General features: G+C 38.5%; 1 protein-coding gene across 1 annotated transcript in view; it reads right to left on the bottom strand.

Annotated features, from left to right (window-relative positions):
• Nucleotides 1-522: 522 nt before the first annotated feature.
• C7 (complement C7) overlaps nucleotides 523-23,330 on the bottom strand; it is a 48,455-nt gene continuing 25,647 nt past the window's right edge. The window contains exons 10-18 of the mRNA XM_048368228.1: nucleotides 20,451-20,617; nucleotides 16,358-16,586; nucleotides 15,410-15,581; nucleotides 14,438-14,525; nucleotides 12,825-12,957; nucleotides 9,005-9,196; nucleotides 4,604-4,694; nucleotides 2,549-2,733; nucleotides 523-933 (exon numbers count right to left, since the gene is read on the bottom strand). Coding sequence (XP_048224185.1) covers nucleotides 752-933; nucleotides 2,549-2,733; nucleotides 4,604-4,694; nucleotides 9,005-9,196; nucleotides 12,825-12,957; nucleotides 14,438-14,525; nucleotides 15,410-15,581; nucleotides 16,358-16,586; nucleotides 20,451-20,617 — 1,439 coding nt within the window. The 3' untranslated portion in view covers nucleotides 523-751. The remainder of the gene's footprint in view (nucleotides 934-2,548; nucleotides 2,734-4,603; nucleotides 4,695-9,004; nucleotides 9,197-12,824; nucleotides 12,958-14,437; nucleotides 14,526-15,409; nucleotides 15,582-16,357; nucleotides 16,587-20,450; nucleotides 20,618-23,330) is intronic.

Genomic DNA, 23,330 nt, shown 5'->3' with positions numbered 1-23,330 from the left:
GCTGGTACTTTTTCAAAAAAGGAGATGATGATTGCAGACCTTGTCTGTGACAAATACTAAAGACAAGCTTCCAGAAGAATGAATCATATTTGTTCTCAAGAAGCAGAAGGGAGCCTGTGACCACAGCGTGATGAATTCTGTGCTGACCTTTCAGTGGTTCAATCTCTAGACATGGGTTGGGTTCCCTCCCCCCAACCCTGTGACTGGTTGACTCAATGGGGTGAAGCGTGACATTACAACTCAGGATGGAAATAATTGTATCTGCTTCTTTTCATCCAAGCTCCTTTTTGTGTTTGATTTCATTGAGGGAAGCCAACCTCCCTAATCAGGAAATTGTGTTCTTTCTGTTTTCCTAATCAATGTGTAGAGAGTGTTCTGGCCCATGAGTTGGGTCAATCATACTTAATAGAATCATCTGGAAGAAGGGAGCATGTAAATGTCTCTAATCTCACCCTCTAATTTTGCAGACAGAAAAAAGTCAACACCAGAAAATTTTTCCAAGAACACACAGCTAGCTTGTGCAATAGTTCATAAATCTTCCTTCTGATATTTTTAATGAAAGAAACAAAGAGAATCTGGTCTCAGGTTTGGGAGACCAGGTGGATGAGAGTGAAAGAATGAAATATACACTACAGCAAGAGAATGGGCTTCATGCTGAAAACATAATATAGGTGCCCAGTTGTGCAGATGTTTTAACTCAACCCCAGCCACCTGCTGCGTACCAAACCAGCTAACTAAGCTCTCCTGGAGACTACGGAGCATCTGCAGCACAGGGTTTTATGCTGGTGATGGCGATGCTCTGCCCTCTGCATCGCAGGCTGCCAGCCTGACACTCAGACATTGTCTGCTTCTTGCCATTCACTTCCACGCAGATGCTAAACCCTTCTTCCTGGCAATCCGATGCTTCTCGGCAGACACATTTGCTGTTCTGAGCTGGAAAAAAACAAGCGAGAGCGATTGAAGGACTCATCCCATCACGGGGGTAGGGAAATGAATGCACATTACTTCCAAAGAAATGGTCGTGATTAGAGAGCCTCCATCTCGAACAATGCAATAAACCAACCCTGTGGAAGAGTAGCAGTACCAGGAAATTGAACTATTTTGCTCCACTTGGGATACATGGGGTTTTCAAATCAAGTGCCAGGGTTTCTACTGGTTGGATGTACATGAAGCACTTCTGTCCAAGTCAAGGGCTGTCCACCTCTCTCCTCACATACACTGCCATCCATGTGAGCTAGAAATCAAGTATAATCCTTCATCCCCACCCTCACCACCTGCCCCAGCCCCCAGACCAAATTAGACTTCACCAAAGAGCTGAAAGTCAAGTTGTGGGGGAGGGTGCAGAAACTTGCTGTGAGAGAGAAAATATGGCACATAAAGGCTACACATCCTTTTTTTTTTTAATGGAAGACATGAGTTAGGAGAGAAGATGGGAGAAGGGCATAGCTGGAGGAGTGGAGCAGCCAAGGTGTCTCTAGAAAGAGGTCAGCCAGCAAACTTGGCTCACATTACACAAGTCATGGTGCAGCCAACCATTAGGGCTGAGGGAATGATGGAGAAGGCACCAGCTGGTTCAGTCCAGGACAGAAATGGAGCACAGAGCTGGCAGAGACTTTAGGGAATCACACAGTCATCTCCCAACTTTACAGACAAAGAAACCCAGTGCTAAAGTCTTTCCCTAACAGCCCATCCCCTCCCTTTTGCTGCCCAAGGCAGGGGAGGTGCCCCATAAGCTTTGTGATATTCAAGATCAAGATCTAGGTAAGTGCCTTAGCAGTCAATCCCAATTTGAGAAAGTAACTCCGTTTTCTATTCTCGGCACATCCTTCTGATGACTTCTAGGAGAAAGTGTCAGACTAATGTTAGTGTGTTTTTAACACCCCTTTACCACTTGATAAACTTTTCCTATAACAGAACTCATTTTTACTCTCCAGTAGCATTTGGCTAGAATCTGTATTATTCCACTATAGCATCTTTATAGTTAACCTATTACTTATGGTAAATTATCCTTCTTTTGGAGATGTAATATAACATTCCATTTTAAAGTTATTTAAGAGTGAAAACTGAATACATAATGTCATATTACAGAGAGAGTAAAAATCATGAAGGTGGAATGAAAGAACATTTAGAACATGAGAAATGGATTATGACCTTATAGATAATTGATATGCACCCCTCTCTGGGGAAAGGAGTTGGGAGGATAATTTGCTGCCAACCCAGATGTGAATCTTTGACATCTTCAGGTATCTGCTTTGATTGACTCCTAAACCCAATTGTCACATTGTTTCAAACCTTAATATGTATATGGAATTATCACAGTAAAACTCCCTTGTACCATTTGCATTTTGTTCATTTAAAAACAAAGACATTTTTCAAACCTCAGTCTGTCAGATTCTTCTCTCCAACTAACCAGCAAAAAGTTAGGAGAGGTGTGGCTCAAGTGGCCGCGCACTAGCCTTGAATGAAAAAGCCAAATGAGAACTCAAGCCGCAGTACTGGTACCAAATAAAACAAAAGCAACCCTCCATAAATACAAAATGTTCCTTACCATCGCATTGTCCCCACAGTGGACAGACACCGCACGCTTTCTCCATTGAGGCTGGCGAAGGACAGCTGTCCTGATCAGTAAGCGTGTAATTTCTGCCCTGACAGTGGAGAACGTGCAGCTTGCACACTGTCAGAGGCAGTATCCTTCTGCTTCTCTCGTCCCTAGCACACACATCCAAGGAAGAGCTGCAAAGATTTGTAATTACAATATTTACAAGAAGTCTGTTCTCAAAAGCTGAGGAGTACAAGTGAAAAGATCTTGAGCGCACTGCCCCACATGTGATAATAGCCACAGCAAAGATGCCACATCCAACTCCAGCCCCTTTCATTCCTAGGGGCCAAGACTTCAGATTTCCAGTGAACACCTGGTACTCTATGTCCTCAGTTTCTGTGAGCCTAGATACACAGTATTGATTCATTTTTTTCTAGGACAGATCATTTACGGCAAATAAAAAAGACCAGGTGAGGTCTGCTAGCAACTGCTGATGGATTGATAACACCAGAAACAGAAAAGTCAGCAAAGATCAAACACTCAGTGATCAAATGAAACCATTTGGCCACAGAAGAAATTAGCTCCTCCTAGCCTAGCAACCTTCACAGTGCTGCAGATAATAAAGCATTGTCCACTAACTAATGAACTTGAATAGTCAAATGAAGATGAAACTGTACTTTTCAATGCTAACATGTATCTTCAAAGTGCTTGAATATTTCTGGAGAGTAATGCTACATTTAAGCATTAGTGCTAAAATGGTCACTTGGAGCTACTTAGAAATGTCACTAATAAAAGCCATCACACTTCTGAATGCTGATTTACAGGCAAGTGAAAACTTCGCAAAGTATTTTATTTTCCTTGCTTACCACCAGGGTCAAAAAGACTGGACATTCTCAAATTTTATTTAGGTCTAATATTTTCCTCTGGCCAAGAGTTAAATTTATTTAGCTACATTGATTTGGAGTTTCTTGCATTAAAAAAGTAATTTTTTAGTTTGTATACATCTTTTACTCTTTATTTAAACTTTTCTAACGAAATTATTCAGAACAACTGAAAGAGCTTAGAATACTACATTATTGATAGTATCTGATTCCATGAAGTGATAGGAAAACGCATACTATGTCTCTAAATGACAGACTCCAAACTAAAGGTGTTGGTGAAGCTAGACAAAGGAAGAGACTGATTTAAATAAACAGTGACTAATAGAAAAACAATTGCCAAGTCAGAGTTTTAACATCAGAATGCACCCTGGCTGACCATCATTTCCATTTGCACTATTTACTTACATTCTTCCACACACCAGAAATCATTACATTCAGTCATATTCTCTTACTTTACACAAGCATCCACTAGCTACTTTAGATACCCTCCTATAAAGATGATTTCAAGCTGTTTGTGTTTTTATAGTGCAAAAATAACAGGAGACATTTCAAGAATCAGAAAAGAAGTTGCTGTTCGTTCTATCAGCATTCCTTTAAGAGCTGATGTCCCAAGGGAATTTCAGCCTAATCCTCTCAAGCTCTAAATCCTCCAGTGACAGTTTTGTGATTTTGTTCTAATATACAGAGAGAGAGAGAGAGAGAGAACAAGCAGCCCTCAAGTAGTCCATCCATCCTTCTCCCTATCCAGATTAGAATACTGCTGAATACCATAGCCGTCAGCCTGGTGACCTGTAGCAGACAGTAATGGACCAGATTAGAATGCAGAGACTCTTGGGGGCTGGGAATATGACCTAGTGGCATGAGTGCTTGCCTCATATACATGAAGCCCTGGGTTCGATTCCTCAGGACCATATATATAGAAAATAGCCAGAAGTGGCGCTGTGGCTCAAGTTGGGAGAGTGCTAGCCTTGAGCAAAAAAGAAGCCAGGGACAGTGCCCAGGCCCTGAGTTCAAGGCCCAGGACTGGCAAAAAAAAAAAAAAAGTCTAGAATGCAGAGACTCTTAACTCAACGGTGATAAGCTACCTAAGTCAAGAGACATCAGAAATGTCAGAAGTCATCCCATTTGCTTATTTGTAAAAATAAATAAATAAAACTGAAAAGTGAGCAAAGATAGAACTTACCCACATTCATAGGGCATTTTACAAATGCACCGTGAATTCTGCAGTTTCTCCCAGCGTTTACACTCAGGCACTGCCTGTGTTGTGGGAATGTCTAAAGAAAAGCAGAAGAGATACGAAATCACTAGGGAAGCAAGTACTTCCTCATAGTAGGCAAGGCTTTTCCCCAATTGTTGAGCCAGTCTCAGTCTCATTCTCAACTGCAAATAGTTCCTACAGTAAAATAAAGCTGCAAAACATTGACAAGAGAAACAGATTATTGGTAATAAAGTCTGCCATTCCATAAACATTTACGTTTGCTGAGATACTTTTTTCATTTTTTTTCATTTTTTTATTGTCAGAGTGATGTACAGCAGTGTTACAGTTTCATGTGTAGGGCAGTGCATTTCATAGGTAGAGCAGTGCATACATTTCTCTTTTTTTGAATAATTATTTATTTATTGTCAAAGTGATGTACAGAGGGGTTATGGTTTCATATGTAGGCAGTGGGTACATATCTTGTACAGTTTGTTACCTCCTCTCTCATTTTTCTCCCACCCTCCCTCCTCCCCATTTCCCTCCCCGCCCCCCTGAGTTGTACAGTTGGTTTACACCATATAGTTTTGTAAGTATTGCTGTTGCCTTGGTTTGCCTTTTTATCCTTCGTCTCTCGATTTTGATATTCCCTTTCCCTTCCCTAGTTCCAATATACAATATGCAGGGTACCAAAATCAGTTGCAGTGACAACAAGGGTTAAAACACAGGAAAGAAAGACAAAAGAAACATCTCAATAGCTATGTACATATGAACACACAAAATGATGCTAACTCCAAGTTATGGAAACAAGGGTTTTATCACTGTTGTTTTTATTTTCAACATACTAAGTGCAATTACGCCCTTTTTCTTTTGTCTTTCTTTCCCGTGGTTTAACCCCTGATGTCATTGTAACTGATTTTGGTACCCTAAAGTACTTTTTGTACATTGTGATGTTTAATCCTTTCCAACAATACGTATTTGATTTATGGGAAAACTGATAAAAAAGTATTAGGAAACTGCTATTTATCCATGCATTGACCAAGCCAGGATAAAGTACACACTGTTGGAATCCAAGGCCAGGAAAAGAAGTCCCTTTAAAGAAGTATGCATTTAAGAAATGTTTGTTGGACTGCATTCTACGCACTGAATCAATGAAAATGAAAGCCACAACTTATACTTGGAGAATTTCCTGATATCCTCAAAGATCTATAGTAACTTGTCATATGCAATGTCCAGAGGGTCTGCCGTCACAGTGAGCAAATATCTGGAAGTACTTATGTTGATAAAACCCCCTCCATTATCTTGTAGAAAATGATGAAAAGTCAATCAGCATTTGACAGGGAAGCATTTCAGTCCAGCTCATAAGAAGCACAAATTGACTGACATTGCCCTCACAGTAGCTGAGTACATGTTAGGACTCTAAAATGCTGATTATTTTACTTCCCACTCCTTCCATTGCTAAGGAAGTCATTAACATTCACTTTTGACCATAAATCTAGCTACTTATTTAGCATGTTACAAAAGTAATTTCTCAGAAGAATGTAGACGTGTGGCCATGTTTGGTGGCTCACAATGGTAATGGTTACCTAGTGAGTGAGTGGAGAATGGGAAGATCACAGAGCAAAGCTAGTATGGCCAAAAAGTCAACAAGGCCCTATCATCACAATAATCCATGCTATATAGCTCTCATCCCCACTGTGTGGGAGCTGTGTGGCAGTATGAGGCGAGGCCAGGAAAAGCAAGAGACATTATCTGAAAGACAACTGAAGCAGGAGGACCGGACACGTGGATCAAGTGGTACAGCGTCTACCTAGAAATGCAGGTCCTGCATTCAAACAACAGTACCATCACCACCAAAAGAAAATCTCTTAAATACTTCCTTACTTTGTAAAATGTAAGAGCTTTAGCCATACGAGTACAATTTCTTGAACAATTCAGAAGCTTGATAAGATGAAAGGAATATGAAGCATGCCTGCCATGATCAACAACCTCAAAAACAAGTAGTAATTCGGCAAACACTTCCATTGCCTTAAGTGCAATGTAGGATCCTGAATTGAATCCTAGAGCCTACAAAATCTTGTGATATCTGAATAAAGTGTGATCTGTTATTTAGTCCATAGTACTGTACTAATAATGTTCCTTAGTTTTAATCAGATAAGTTGTCATGTTATGAAAGAAGTGAAGTGGGTAGAGAGCATGTGGAAACTGTATCTGTGACTTTTCTGAAATCTAAAATCATCCCAAAATAAAATTATATTTTCTAAATCAATGCTTCTTAGTGAGGGATGTTTTGCTCCACGGGCACAGCTGACAATGTGCACAGACATTTTTCCTGTCACACTTGGGAGCTGGAGCTGTTGGCATTTGGTGGGAGGAGCCCACGAACACTGCTAAAGGCCCTGCAAGAACCAGGCTCTGAATCACAATCCTGGGTTGAGAACCATACTGCCGGTGAACCAGAACTGAAGCTCAATGGGAAAACCATATAAATTAGCCTTGCATTATGACTGAAAATTTATTTTAGGATAGATTTGGAAATTTTAGAGTTTACATACTTGCCCAAAGTTATCTCAATTTCTTTGTTGGAAAACCCAATGGTTTCCTATAATAAAAACTTTTGCATTAGGAGAATATCATGTTATCTCCTTAGCTTGATGAACCAAATAAATCCAGTCATAAAGCCTACCTGGAGCTTGTGCCTCTGCTCACATGATGAGGGGGCTGAGATGGGGAGTTTGTACTTAGTGGGTATAGACTTTTAGTTTACGAAGATGAAAAAATTCTGGAAATGGTTAGTGGTAATTGTCACAAAACAATGGTAATATGTTTGATGTCACTCATTTATATAGTTTAAGTGGTTACAAATGGTAAACCTCATGCATGTTTTACCACAATTTTTAAAAGACTGAATTCTGAACCAGTGCTTTATTTTTTAGTCTATATTTTAAAACACAAGCTTTGAAGGCTGATAAACTTGGGATTCTTTTTAATATGCCATCAGCTTATTTTAAGAGTAGTTATGATTGTGTTTTCTACATCTTCAGAAAAACAAACAGGTCTGAGAAATATCCTTAATTAAAGCCAACCTTAATAGAATTTTCTACCGAGTAGGAGGAAGCACCTATTAAATTGTGCAAGCAAATGACTGAAGCAGACATCTCAGAGAGAAAACTCTATAATCTCTTTTGGAACAAAAGTGCAACCTCATCAACTATATATTGTTCTTGATCATTTTAGAATTATAGGGACAGGTTCATTAGTTCACATCGCCCAAATAAATATATTTATGCTTTGGTGTGCATCAAAACAAAGCAATTGTCTTTCTACTGTGGAGCTTTGACAGCTCAGAACCTATCAGATGGGATTTTGGAGGGTCTCCCTTTAGTTCTGCTCTGCTTCCATCCCACTGTTGCTATCTGTACTCCCTGCAGCCTGTACTTGCTTGTAGGTTACAAACATCTATTTTGCCTAACACTATCACTAAGTATTCCATCCTTACTAGAAAAGACAAGTTTCAGCACTGAACTAAAAATCTCTCAAGAAATAAACAAAAAAAGTCATGAAATAACATAGTACTAACCAGCATGCAAATAAGCTTTCTTTCTTTCCTGTTTTGAACTGTTAGAAACGTTTCCATCTACTAAAATGTAAGTAAAGAAGAAACAGGAGGGAACTGTGAGGTTTTTGTCTTCTAGTTTGGTTTGAGTTTGGGGTAGTACTGGGGTTTGAACTCAGGGTCTTGGGATTGCTTGGCAGATACTCTACCAATTGAGTCACAAATCCAGCCCATAAAAGGATTAAAGGGAAAATCTACTTCATTTCAAATACCTCTAAAAGGAAATCATTTGCGATTCTAAACCCTTCCCTATTCTAGTTCTTAAAAGACCTTTTTCACATGCCTGGTGTTTAAAATACTGGATTGTTGGATTTCTACTATGAACGCTTTCATACCACAATACATTTCCTTCAGTAAAGTCTAGTTTGCAGCATTGAATTTGTGTTCTATAAACTCTGAGAGTCCAGAAATTAAACATTTAGAATTTTATGTAAACTGTTAACTCTGTGCTTAGTAAAAGTGCAGAAGAAAATCAGTAGAAAACCTAAAAAACAGCTTTTAAAAAGCATCCTAAGAGATACAAAGCTAATCTTTAATGTGCAGTATTTAAGTTCAATGCTTTAGAATCCATTGTGAAATGGCTGTCCCTGCATTTCACCTATGTGTGTGCCACGTGGATAATTCTGTTGCATAGTCTACAAACTGTCCCTCCTCTCCTAGCCTCAGGATGAGAATGACTCACAGTGACAATGATACAATGACGTGAAGGTCAACACAAGGACTGTGGCTCACTCGAGCACAGATGTCCTGGAAGAAACACAAACGCCACTCACCTTTGTGGACACACTGGGCATTGCTCATCTCAGGGCTCCACTTGAGGCTGGAGCCACAGAGAAATGCCGAAGGACCTTGTAAGGACATGCCACCTGAACAGGAAAGAGTCACCTTCTCACCAACCATGTAGAAAGGTTTGTGGGGATGACTCTGTATGCTATTCGTCAGTTCAGGTAGAACACAGGCGATTTCTAAAAATAAGAGAGAACAGCATTGAAGGGTCATTGCTTTCCCAAACCATTTTTAACAGCTTTAAATGTGCTAATACTGTTCTGCCTTTTCAATGCAAAGGAGGGAGAAGTGATTACACTCTTAGATTTGGGGGGAGGGGGAGAAGGGCGCATACATCCTGCCATGAAATTGACCAATGAATGACTGCCACTCTGCTCTCAAAGCATCTGGACCACTTAAAATGAATAAGTTTTTAAAAAAAAGTCCTAGGGGCTGGGAATATGGCCTAGTGGCAAGAGTGCTTGCCTCATATACATGAAACCCTAGGTTCGATTCCTCAGCACCACATATATAGAAAACGACCAGAAGTGGCACTGTGTCTCAAGTGGCAGAGTGTTAGCCTTGAGTAAAAAGAAGCCAGGGACAGTGCTCAGGCCCTGAATTCAAGGCCTGGGACTGGCAAAAAAAAAAAGGAGAAAAAAGTCCTAGGGCACAATCTGCTGTTAAAATCAGACTTCATAGCTGCCACCTAACTCTGTAGTTTGTGATGTCCCAAGAGCTGCCTCATTCAAATATCATCAACTCTAATTAGATATGATCCTCTCTGAAATTGTCAAAACACCAACTATAGCCTTACAACCACAAAAGTTTTCAGTGTTCTTTGGTTCCCCATCTTTATCATTCCTTACTCAATTAAATTTCTTGGCTCAAATCTTCTACTTCAAAGAAACATGCAGAGAAATATACATAGTTATAGAGGTCATCGTGATTTTTTTTTAATTCTTAAAGGTTGGAGATTTCTCTCAGTAGTAGAACACCTGGCTGGCATGCCTAAGTCTGGATTTCAATCCCCAGCATTGATATAAAATCCATTTTGCAATCTCTTTAGTGGACTTCAGACTGCTGCTTCATTCCTTTCATATGTTTCATTGGAAAACTCATTCATTCATTTATTTATTTAAAACAACACTTACTAGGTGTTTGTATTTTGCCAAATAAATATGTTGTGCACTGAAGAAGACACAACAAAACACAAGGCTCATATTGTACCTTCATACTGCGTTAATATACATCATTGGATTTGCTCCTATCATGATGGAATTGCTGGTTTCACTATCTCTCCCCTTCCGAGACAAACAGGAAGACTGTACAAAATTAAAAGAAACAAACGTTTCTGCAAGAATCAGAGAGCCATCCAAGTAGTTCAAGTACGAAGGTTAAAGATTCCAGAGAAAAAGGAAGTTGAAGATGATTACATTTGGTAATGCTGGTCTCCTTGAGGTGTTGGTAAATTTGAAGGGGAAAATAAATGGAAATAATGAAAGGAAGCTCAACTGAAGACAAAAGTGCCGTTCTGTGGCTAAAAAGTTGATATAGCTTACAGCAGTATCACTGGCTAAAAGAGCAAAACTTGGAATCCAACACCATAAAAAATGAGTTATGATACCATACTTTGATTGAGATCTCCTAATGGGTAGGTATGCCCTTAGAATAAAGGTAAAGCAACTTGATTGCTTGCCAGAAACAAGGCTATTTTTCTAAAGAAAAATAACATTGTCCAAAGCCTTAAGCTATTTCTCTAATTTCTTATGCATAGAGTGCAGAATTAAATCAACATTAACCTACTAGTCAAAAAGACAAAAGGTGTGCTCTTTTCAGCAACACATACATGCTAAAATTGGGATAATACAGATCAGCATGAGCCTTTACAGGATAAAATGAAAATTAATGAATTCTTGCATATTTTTTTAACTTGACTGAAATTCAAAAACAGAAAAGGTAATAGAGCTGAAACCAGTGGCTCAATCCTGCAATCCCAGCTACTCAAGAAGCCAAAGGCTCTAACCTGTAATCCTAGCTATTCAGGAAGCCAGTGGCTCAATTCTCTAATCCTAGTTACTCAGGAAACTGAAATCTGAGGACCACAGGATCACAGTTCAAAGCCAGCCCAGGCTGGAATTAAACTCTTATCTCCAATCAATCACCCTAAAGGCCAGAAATGGAGCTGTAGCTCAGAAGTCATAGAGCACTAGATTGAGGGGGGGAAAAAAATCTCAGGACAGTGTGTATGCCCTGAGTTCAATACCAAAGAATGGCACACACACATATACAATCTCTCTCTCTCTCTCTCTCTCTCTCTCTCTCTCTCTCACACACACACACACACACACACATACACACATCATAATAGAAATCAATGTAGAAGAGGTTTAAACAAAATCAACAACTGTAAAAGATGGAGACTTTGGATTAAGAATTGGAAAGTATTCATTGAAACCTCATTGCACAATGATTTAAAGATAATTTCAAAATATTCACGAATTACTAGGTATTTTTTAAAAAGCAGGAAGAAGTATAGTACCTATAATTAAAATGAAATTTAAGAAATAAATCAACAGAATTCTTAAAAGACTATATACAATTGTACAGAAAATTAACAAAGATAAATCTCTAAAAAATACTTAGAGAGCTGGGAATGTGGCCTAGTGGTAGAGTGTTTGCCTCACATACATGAAGCCCTGGGTTTGGTTCCTCAACACCCCATATAAAGAAAAAGCCAGAAGTGGTGCTGTGGCTCAAGTGGTAGAGTGCTAGTCTTGTGCAAAATAAGCCAGGGACAGTACCCAGGCCCTGAGTTCAAGCCCCAAGACTGGCAAAAAAATAAAATAAAACAATTCACTTTAAAGAAAAAGAAAATATTTAGAAAAAGATGAAAATAAGGTTTCATATACTTATGTTATAATTTTTATATTTTTGTGTAAGCAAACATATGTATATCTCTACCAGAGTCTGATATATATATGTGATTCTATATGTATGTAGAATGTATATAATATATGTGTGTGTATATATGATTGTACATATACATATATCCTATATATGGCTTTCCTTCTACAGAGAAGACAACTGATTTTTGGAAAATATATTCCTCTAACTTTGTCTATCTACTTGCTGAGCAAAGAAGTTGCAACTGAGATAGAAGCCAAATGAGAGATTTCAGATGATCAAACAGAATGATCAAATAGATAGGCACTCTTAATCCTGTGATTATATCCAAACAGAATATCACCCAATGTACTTAAGGATTACTAGGATAATCAGCTCTAGTAACTGAATTGTGAAGAGTACTCTAGTCAACAAAGTTAGCACCCACCAGCAAAGAATGGTTAAATCACTGTGGTAATGTTCACCTATATGAAGAAAAACTGTGTCACAATTTATACAATGTGAGAAAGTCAAATTATATACAATGTGAGAAAGTCAAAATATGTATGTTTTATCCTATTAAATAATAAAACAGAAAACATAAATAGATTTTTAATGGGCTGGTTATCTTAGCCTGAATGCCTCTGAATGGCTTCTTCTAATTCCTACCAAAAAATTGCAGTAAAATTGACCTCACTGAATGGGAACATTACTAGCTAGTGAAGACAAAGGGCTGTTCTGAATCATGCCTGAAACATGGATGGAATCATATCAACCTTTCAGAAGAAGAAGGTCAAGACACATGGTATACCTATATGTACTCATTTACCCCATTGTAGTTGGAGCTAACATGGGTAGATACTTATCTTGATTCCTTTTGTTCTTGCTACTTCTTCATTATTCTCCTATCTAAAGTTATATGGCACAATCAAGACCACTCACTCTGGCAACGCATTTCCCCAGAAAGCCACTGTAAATCTTGTCCACATCTGGCAACGGGGTCTCCAATAAGAGAGTATCCTTCATTACAAGCATATACTATGTTCTTCCCAACAGGAAATGTGGCACCGTCTCCCTAAGGCAAAATAAAAGATGAAGAGGAATATAGTTTGTCTATTTTGCACTTTTAAAAAAAGTTTCTTTAGTACTGTTGGGCCTGTAAATCAGTTCATTTTAATGATCAGCCACTGACATTCAAATAATTAATTTGGAATATTGCAGGTAAAACATTTTCCCTGCGTATTACTATTAACAACAGCAGTGCCATTGATCACTAAAATAAAGTTATTAATGCCACAGTACTATCATGTATAGACTGCTCCTAAAAATACCAAGAGCTACATGACTCATTTTCTTAAAATTACTTTAACTGAAACTATTCAAACAATATCTTTCTCTCACACATTCAGGAAAAGGTAATTTATCATCTGATTGTGAAAGTCCCTTTTATGATAAGTATTATGTGTTGTTCAAAGACAATATAACACATTCCAGCATTTATTATAAATGCCACACAGGAACATTCAAGTCCTATCAACATCCTCAGAAAGCTTGTTCTCATGGAGACTTTAAGGGAGGCATAACATGGATCTTCTCCCTCCCCAAGCTCTTACACCAACCAGTAAGGAAAGATATATTGCTGTGGGTGATCAGTTGAGGGTATCACAATAGCCTAGAATGTGAGGATATAAGCTTCCATAGATTTAAAGTGTGAACCTTTTAAGGATAATTATTCTTATTTATTTTGGATCCCTCTTGGGTCCTTTCCTCATCTTCTGGCTCTCAGCTACCTAGGGAAATGGCGAAAAGATTTGAGTTTGGAGCAGGAAGGGCTTGGAGCTGGTATATATATTGGTATTTTCTTGGGAATTAAAACAACTTTTCCTGCTCTCTTCTCCTTACCAGTCCTGCTACTTCTTTCCCACAGAAATTGGCCAGTAACAGGTGGTTCAACTGATAATTGAGTGAAGACAATAAGAAGGTTACATGTATACCTCATCATAAGACTAAAAATAGTCCCTATTAATAGTGTCTCAAAGCCTAATAAAGTCCCTACAATAGTGGGTGATAGTGTTTCTTTCTGAACAAGAAAATCACTCAAACTAGAGATATGTGTCTCACCAGTGTCTCAACATCCTACTTGCTAACTCTTAGAATAAAATACTCATCACAAGTCCATTTTCTAACAATTTTTCCCCCGGTGGCAAGAAGAAGAAAAGTTCTTTAAGTTGAAGAACTTGTATATAGATTTGGACTCTATTATTCAGAATGGCAATGTTGAGTAGCCTCCAAGAGGACTATATTTCTTAGTCAGTGGGTGGCCATATTGATTTCCTATTCCTTAGAAGCTTGGGGAATTTTGCCTTCTTCAAAACTTCAATCCCCTTGGGTCACAGAAGGAAAAGTACAAACTAAAAACTATCACCACTAAAACTAAAACATAAATATGAAATCTTTTATCACAGTTTCATCAGGGAAGCAGGAGATAGATTGTGATCAGGTAGAGAGATAGAACTTGAATATTATAAAGGAGCAAAATATCTTGTGGAACTAACTTGAACAAATCCATCTTTTAAGGCAGGAGGTGGTGGACAAAATTCTTTTGGAACCAAAGGCAAAGGAAAACAATGTGGTTCAAGTAATCTGTAAGAGGAAAAAAGGTAATGTCATTGATGAACACAGTTAAATTAATGTTTTATACTATGCCGAATGTGTCCCCAGCATCAAAGGTATATAAATAGGAAGTACAATTATGTTCATGAGATACTTTTATCATTTTTAGAGCCAGATACATGATCACATCCTATTGTAGAAAAATTCAAGCATAAACTCAACCTCCAAAAGGCAGTAGTTTAAATATCTAACCAATTAGTAGTATGAAAAACAAATAGCAAGTAAGAAAACTAAAAGCCTCAGTTATATGATTTCTAGAGTTTATCTGTTTCAGAACATGCCTTTCTTGCTGTTGGGCTCTGAAATTCCTTTAATACAGAACTATTTCCATATTGGAGCTGAGAGCCTGGTTCAAATCTTAAAGCCTCAGCCTGCAAGTATGAGGCTCCGAGTTCAAACCCCAACACTGCCAATTTTTTTAAAATGTAAAATTAATTTTGTATTGAAAATAAGGTAAGTAAGAGCTAGGGCTCCCTAGAGATGACACAAAATGATGAAGCATATATCTCATTGAGCATTTATTAGATACCAGGCAACATGGTAAGTTAAATTATCATGTTATCTTTTAAATCTTTCCATAGCTTCCATGATGTGCTCCTTGCTTGCAGCAGAGGTTGCTGTGCTCTACATAACTGATTGGGTGGTTGGTTGGTTGCACAATAGAATTGCCATTCAACCAAGTATTTAATGAATACAATGCATCTTGGTTAATGTGACCTCTTTTAACACTGTCACCCCTCCGCACCTTTTCCCTCACTTATTTTGTAGGATATGCTTTGAATTTTTTTTACATACACACACACACGCGCGCGCGCGTCACTTATCTCCTCATTCATTAGTATGGTCTCCATTACCGCAGATGCTCCAGCTCCTCATCCTCACATGGCTTGCTCTCAGTGGTTTCACCAATACAGTCCTTTCCACCCCCAGTAGGAGGTGGGTTATTGCATTTTCGGCTCCTTGTTTTCTTCCCTTGAACACAGTGGTCCCAAGTGGACCAGCAACTCCAACCTCCATCAACCCCTCCTGTAAGATAGAGCTTTACAGTAAACTCTTTGAATGGAATAAGAACTGTACTCACTGCCTTATGTATGAAGCTGTAACCCCTCTGTACAACACTTGGACAATAAAGGGAAAAAAAACTCATTGAATGGAAGACTTTGAAGCTTAATGCTGTGCCTCCTCTTAATGTGTTTACTATGGGGGAAGAGATGATTGTGAGACATAATTGCTTGTTCTCTGTTCACTGAGGTTGTTCATATTAAGGCTGTATTTGTGCTGATTGTTTTATAACTGCTTCAGAGCATATTCATGTACATTGACTCAGGTGTCTTCTCAATGAGGAAGCAAGGTGGTCAGGAAGTATGACCATTTCCACGTAGTAGACATGGCATCTCAGATAAAGTGGTGCAAACCACATCCAGATGGCACGGTCTTATGGCTTAGTCCAGGCTTTTTTTGGTCCCCATCAGTCCCTCAATAAAACAAGTATGTTCCTGTATTTAAAACTCTGGCTTGGTATGAAGACAACATAATCTACTAGGCCCTCCCAATTGTCAAATCCCAGGGCTGGTGCTATACAAAGCAAGAGAATGCCTTAAGTAGAAGAAATATCTTTACTTCACCAGCTTTACCACCTTTCTGTATCCTTCTTCAGTCTACTTGGCCCATCCTGGCCTCCTTCTACCTCAAATGTGACTTTACTTCTTCACTCACAAAGCAGCACATCTTAGGGGCAGGGAAGAAGGGCCATTTCCTTGCCATTGTATGTACTGTAACTATAGGAAAACCAGCACACTGACCTGCTTGATTCCCTACCACAACTCCTTTCTCACACGCCACACCAAATGTGTATGGTTTGCAGTGACACTGACACCGGGTCCCCACAACCGTGGCTATGCCCCCATTTTGGCAAGGTTGGCAATGGCAGGGGTCGGATTCATCCAGATACTCCTCGAGAGCCCGTTTCAGGTACAATCTTTTCACAGAGGCACAAGGTACTTCCTTCACCAGCTCATATAAAGGTGTCAGCTACACACATGAAGAAAGAATCATCAAAGCTCTGTGCTTTAGGTGAAAATGTCTCTTTTCACATGTAGACAAAAGATTCATTCAAACAAAAGCAAAAGCCACTCATAACATTGCAGTAGTCCCCTGGTCCTTGGAGAATATATGTTTTTCCTATACTTAGATATCCAAGATAAAATTTAATTTACTTCTAAGCATAAAAAAATATTAACAACAATGACTAATAGTAAAATGGAGCAACTAGAACTGAACTTTTAACCTATGAATTATTTCTGGAATTTTCCATGCAATCACTTTAGTCCACAGCTGATCTAAAACTAAGGAAAGTAAAACCACAGATAAAGGGTGACTACTATATAATTGTTTATTGATCTAATAAAAAGAAAGAGAGCAACTCACTATCTTTGCAACAACCCAGGAGGCTTTTTTTGTACATTATGTGCATGCATGAAATTAAACGTAAAAACAAAAATAATCACTGGGCACCAGTGATTATAGGCTTACACCTATAATCCTAGCTACTCAGAAGGCTGAGACCTGAGGAACACAGTTCAAAGCCACAGGAAAGCCATGAGACTTTCATCTCCAATAAACAACAACAACAACAAAAATACCAGAAGTAGAGCTGTAGATCAGTGGTACAGGGCTTGTCTTGAGTAAAAAAAAAAAGGATCAAGGATAGCACCCAAGCCTAGAGTTCAAGTTCCAGGACCAGAAAAAGAAAAAAAAGGAAAGGAAAGGAATGAGAAGGAAGGGAGGAAGGGAGGGAGGGAGGAGAGAGAGAAAGAGATTATCTGCAAGACCATACATTATCACTGCCCAAACAGGATGGAAAAAAAGAAACACACTTAAATCACATCAAGGAAACAAGTATCATTAAATTTAGAAGTACACGTTCCGACTCTGAGAGATTCAACATGTCTCTTCAGTGGAGACCATGGACTGCTTCCTGGAGAAATTTAGAACACATAGACATTATTACTGTGTTGACTATTTCAGAAACTTTGGACTCTCAGATGTGCTGGTTAAAATTAAACAGCCTGTACTCCCAAGAGCAAAATGGTTCTGCTTTGCAGCACAGCCAGTTTCTGCAGCATGGCTCATCATGTTCAGTTTTTCAGAATGTCACCATGTTATCCCTTAGCACAGAACTGGAAAGAGCCTCTTAGAAGCCCCTGCCCTTGACTTGTCCTTTTCTTTTTTTTTTTTTTTTGGCTAGTCCTGGGCCTTGGACTCAGAGCCTGAGCACTATCCCTGGCTTCTTCCCGCTCAAGGCTAGCACTCTGCCACCTGAGCCACAGCGCCCCTTCTGGCCGTTTTCCATATATGTGGTGCTGGGGAACAGAGAGCTTCATGTGTAGGAGGCAAGCACTCTTGCCACTAGGCCATATTCCCAGCCCCGACTTGTCCTTTTCTTGCACACCTCTGTTCTTTCCCTGGTGCTTTCCTGCCCACGAAATACATTGGCTCTAGGGTGGTTTATGGTGCTGTACGGGAAAGCAAGTCCTACAGTCAATGAAAGAATCCTTGTTTTTCCCCCATTGATAATTTAGAATTTCTCTATAGAAGGTCTGCAGCAGTTACAATGAACAAAGGTTATTTTGAACATGAATGGGAAGCCTCTTAAGAGTTGAACAAGAGCTGTGGTGATTCCTACCTATAATCCCAGTAAATGGAAACTGAGGCAGGAAGATCATGAATTTCAGGCCAGCATGGCATACATAGCAAGACCTTGTCTCAAAACAAATCAAAGAACATCCAGGAAAAATTCACCCTCCACTGATCCTTCCACAGCATCGAATGTGTGAATGAAACAGCTGGAAGAGTCTTGAGCTGTTGTAGTTTTCTGAGTTGGGGATTTTTTGTTTGTTTGCTTATAAAATATGTACAAGTATGTTAATTGTTTAAAATTAGGTTTTGCCTGAGATGGAGCTTGACTCCTGTGGAAATGCAATAGATCACAAAACCAGTCTTTTTATAATATTTGTTCTGAATATTTGAATTGGTTCTGTTAAGATTGACATATTAGAAAAATCCAAACATATTAATTTTTTTTCTTGTATACAACCTTATCTCCAAGGAAAACAAGATGGACATAGAAAATCACATGCCGCTGAACTATCCTACATAGCAGCACATGAAATGCACAGGTAGGAACTTGTCTCAAACATCTGTGTTGATCATCTCATGTGTTATAAACTACACTCGTTCATTTGGTATTACAACCATCCATCAGATTTCTAACTTCCCTACTTCCACATCTTGTTAACTCACAATCTGTAACCCTCCCAGAAGCCTTTCTCTAGGCAATGTACTATATTTATTGTAGCATGGACTCATTTCTTAATAAGTCAACATATCTAAATCCAGTCTACCTAGTCAAATTACAGAAATAGCACAGACATTGCACAACACATGAATAGGTTACACATATATAAGAATATATATGTATCTATATGAATTTTATTCAGAGCAGGAGGAAGAATACAATGTCATTTGCAGGAAAAGGGATGGATGGACCTGAAAAAAATTATGTTTAGTGAAGCCAGTCAGAACCAGAGAGATAAATGCTACATTTTTTTCCTCATATGTGGAAGTTAGATCTAAATTATAAGCATATACAGAGCCATATATTAGTATACACAATAAAATTGACTAAGATATAGTATACCTAGGAGGACACTCCAATGGATTTAATTGAAGCATTATCTGACAGTTTAACCAAATGAATTTCAGGAAGCTGAAACATGTTTTACCTGAGAGGGGTAGGACTTTAAGGGAGGGGGGTAGATGAATGGAAAAAAGAAGAATGGGTGAGTTCAATCATAGCACTCAATGTACACATATGAAAATAGAATCAAGGAACTTGAGAGGATGATTGGGATTGGGATAGATTCAAGGGAGAATGATGGAGGGAGTGACAGCAACCCAGGTGCCATAATAATACACATAAGTTGACATGTTGAAATGAAACTCCTTTAGAAAACTACTTAAAGTTAGTAAAAATCACATTACGATTTATATTAGTATATCTTATATAATCAGCATTTCAGCTGGTGTTTCTTTTTCTTCTTTTTGGGGGGAAGTGATTTTGTTTTGTTTTGTTTAGCGACAGAGTCTCACTATGTAGCTAAGGCTAGCACACTATGTAGCCTAGGCTGACTGCAAACTTGCCATCCTCCTGCTTTTACTTCTTGGGGACTAGGATTAAATACATACATGATGATGCCCAGCATAGCTGATGTCTTTGAATGTTGTGTCTCCTAACCCTATTTTCCTGTAAGTTCTTGTATCTTTATTGTACAATTCTACATAGCTGAATGCTTTTAAGAAATATATATGTTATATTCCCCCCCCCCGCCAAATCCACTTTATCAAGAAAATATCCTAAATTAAGCCAGTTTCATATTATCTTAATTTACAAGACTTTAGGAGCCCATGAATCATGACTACAGAAAGGAAGGTGATCTGAGAGATGTAAAGGCAAAAAGACTACATGCCTTCCTCTTGTAAAAGTCAAATGTTAAATTAAATTTAAAAACCCCTAACTTTTCTGAATTAGGAGCCAAAGTAATGTAATCCAATTTAGGTCAAAACTTAAAAATGCAGAATTCATCATTAACTTCTCTTAGGCCTAACAAAACATTTAACTTTCAAAATAGAAATGTGAATTTAGCAGCTAAAATACCTTCTGTTTCCTAGTCTTATGTATGCATTCATTTTACTATATAAAACATAATTGGGATATAGAAAATGCTAATAATAACAAGCTCTGTTTAATAACCCTGATTTGATTTAATTTCATTTCATTTCCCAATGAGAATAAACACGACTGTTTCCTACTGTTTTAAGCAGAGCATCACATACCTTTTGTTTTATGACTTGGGGAAGATTAGTCACAGATTGTGCCCAGGCAGAATAGCGCCTTTTGTTTCCAGCAGGATTGTCCAGCTCTAGGAAACTGAGACCGGATACGAATGCTGCTCTTCCCCCTCTGACAAATGGGTCTCCTCGCAGTACATTGTTCTGGGTTCCTACATGAGAGAAAGCAGGGGCACTAAGAACACACAAATAAGATGAAAATGAGAAATGTGGAAAGTCTGTGGAGTATGTTTTTAAATGCCATCAAACTCTATGGCATTCTAGGAAAAGCAAAGCCATTGAAACAGTAAAATGATAAGTGATGGGGTGGAGTGGACAAGCAGGCAGAGCACAGCAATTTCTGGATAGCAGTACGATGGCAAATATATGTCATTATACATTTATCAAAACTCACAAAATGTACACCACCATCAACAAATCCAAATGTAAACTAAGGTTGAGTAATGATGACATGTTAATAATGGTTCACCAAATTACCCCTTCTTTTTTTTTTTTTAGTAGAGGAGTCAGACAGAGGGATTACCTTTACATAAGTCAGATAATGAGTACATTTCTTTTTGAACAGTGTCACCCTCCCTCGTATTCTCCAGTTTATCCTCCCACACCCCCCCACGCCCAAGATGTACAGTTCATTCCCAACGTAGTGTCCAGCCAGTATCACTGCTGAATTATTTCACCATTTGTCCCATCGTCCAATGACCCTTTCCAGTGGGGAATGTGGGTAGTGGAGGAGGCCCACATGTGTGAAAGAGACAAAAGGAATGTGGTAAACCTTTTTTTTTTTTTAACTCAATTGTGATATGAACCTAAAACTGCTCTAAAAATACAAAGCTCAAAAAGATTTAAAAAAAAAAAAAAAGATACACTGCCAGATAGTAGATGATGTTAGCATTTCCCCCGCCTCAGGTCCCTCAACTCCTCCCATGAGACCCCAGATCCACCCATACTGAAACTCTCTGCCCTAGAGCTATAATGGGCCACTCCCACTCACCATTAAGACTTACCTACTTCCCCTTTAGCCCCAGAGAAGCTGCCACCTGGATAAAGTACAGATGCCATGTTGCTCCCTCTCCTGTGGGAGATATGGCCCCACTAATAAACCTCCTTATAAACCTTCTTTTCCTGTCTGTGACTATCTCCACATGGTTCCTTGGGATGGCTGGAACATATCCTTTCAGATGATACTAGAAAATTTTGTTAATGTTTTCAATGTTCTTAGTATAGTAGGAATATCACATTTTGCAGGAGAATATCATTCTTCCAAGATACATCATATATTCACAGGCAAAATATCATGTCTAAACCTTACATTCAAATGGCTCTATAAACCTGACTTCTGTAAGGTAAACTCTCTGTAGATCACCTTTATAATAACAATTAATAAATAGTCTTAAGCCAGGCACTGGCGGCTCACAACTGTAAGCCTAGCTACTCAGGAGGCTGAGATCTGAAGAATGTGGTTCAAAGCCAGTCTGGGCAGAAAAATCCCTGTAAGACTCTTATCTCCAATTAATCACACAAAAACAAGAAGTAGAGCTATGGCTTGAAATGGTAGAGAGCCAGCCTTGAGTGAAAGACCTAGGGACAGCACCCAGGCACTGAGTTCAAGCCCCACAACCAACAAAAGAAAAAAAATGGTCCTTTAAATATTATAAGTAATTAAAATATGTAGAATTTATATGCTGCTACATACTCAGTCAATATTATTTATATTATATGTAGATAAGTATAACATAATGTCAAAATAATAATTGTTATATATAGGAGAAAGGTATATGATAATTAATCACTATGTTCTTCCAACTTTTCTGCATGTTTGAAAATTTTTGTATTAAAATGTTGGCGAGAAAATTTTCCTTGTATCTGGTCTATTAACAATAAAACAAAAAGGAGCTGTTAATTAACAGGAATACATTACCTAACACATGATACGTGTTCTGAAACGTTTGAATGTTAATTGAATTCTTTTTTCCATTTATAAGCCTCTTCATTTCAGAAATATTTTTATCTCCATTTATAACTGGTTCTTACATAGGTCATGACTAGAAATTCCTAATTGTAGAGATCTCATCTTAAGTGATTTCCATTTTCTTTCTTACAATTGTCCAAATTTTGTGATTTCTCAAAAGGAGCACATTGTACTTTTATATAATGAGAAATTATGAAAGCCTGATATTTTTAATAAATTACCTGAGTGCTTCTGCACCTTCATTGCTAGTGATGGTTTTGATAGGCAAATGGGTACCTTTTAAATGCAGTGCATGACAAAGTCCAGGCCCTGAGCTGAGGAGGACAACCAGCCTGCAGATTCTGAGCCCCAAGTAAGACCAACTGAACAACATCTCAGAAAATGGGCCTTGGAATCAATATTTTAATAGGCTTCCCAGAGGAATCTTCATGAGCACTAAAGTTTAAGAACCATCACCTATCACGAGACCCTTGGTGTGCCTCTCCAGCCTGTTGTCTGTGCTCTGGTGCTCTGCTTATACTACTTCTTTTCCTCTCAAAAAGTCAGCACAAGGCTCACAGGGAAGAGCCTAGAGTGTGAACCAGTTGTACTCTGATTTTAGTCCATGTCTGGATCTCAGTAGCTATGACCTTGAACAGCCTATCTATGCCACAGTGCCCCTGTCTAATAGATAATAGTTAATTAATAATACTTACTTCTTAGGTTGGAGGAATTCATGGAACAGCATGTGAAAAAATATTTAAAACTGTGCTGAACACATAGAGATTTGTTCAATTCAAATAAAATAAATTACTTAGCCTTCAATTGCCAATTCAGCTGACCACTGATGAAAAGCTTCATTTCTAGTTGTATGGCCAGAATATTCTTTTTTTCCTTGCTTCGAGTTTTTCCTCTTC

Source organism: Perognathus longimembris, chromosome 19 (assembly GCF_023159225.1).
Source record: "Perognathus longimembris pacificus isolate PPM17 chromosome 19, ASM2315922v1, whole genome shotgun sequence".
In the NCBI taxonomy this organism is placed as follows: domain Eukaryota; kingdom Metazoa; phylum Chordata; class Mammalia; order Rodentia; family Heteromyidae; genus Perognathus; species Perognathus longimembris.
Note: the sequence above shows the minus strand (reverse complement) of the source record. Positions and strands in the feature narration are given on the sequence as shown.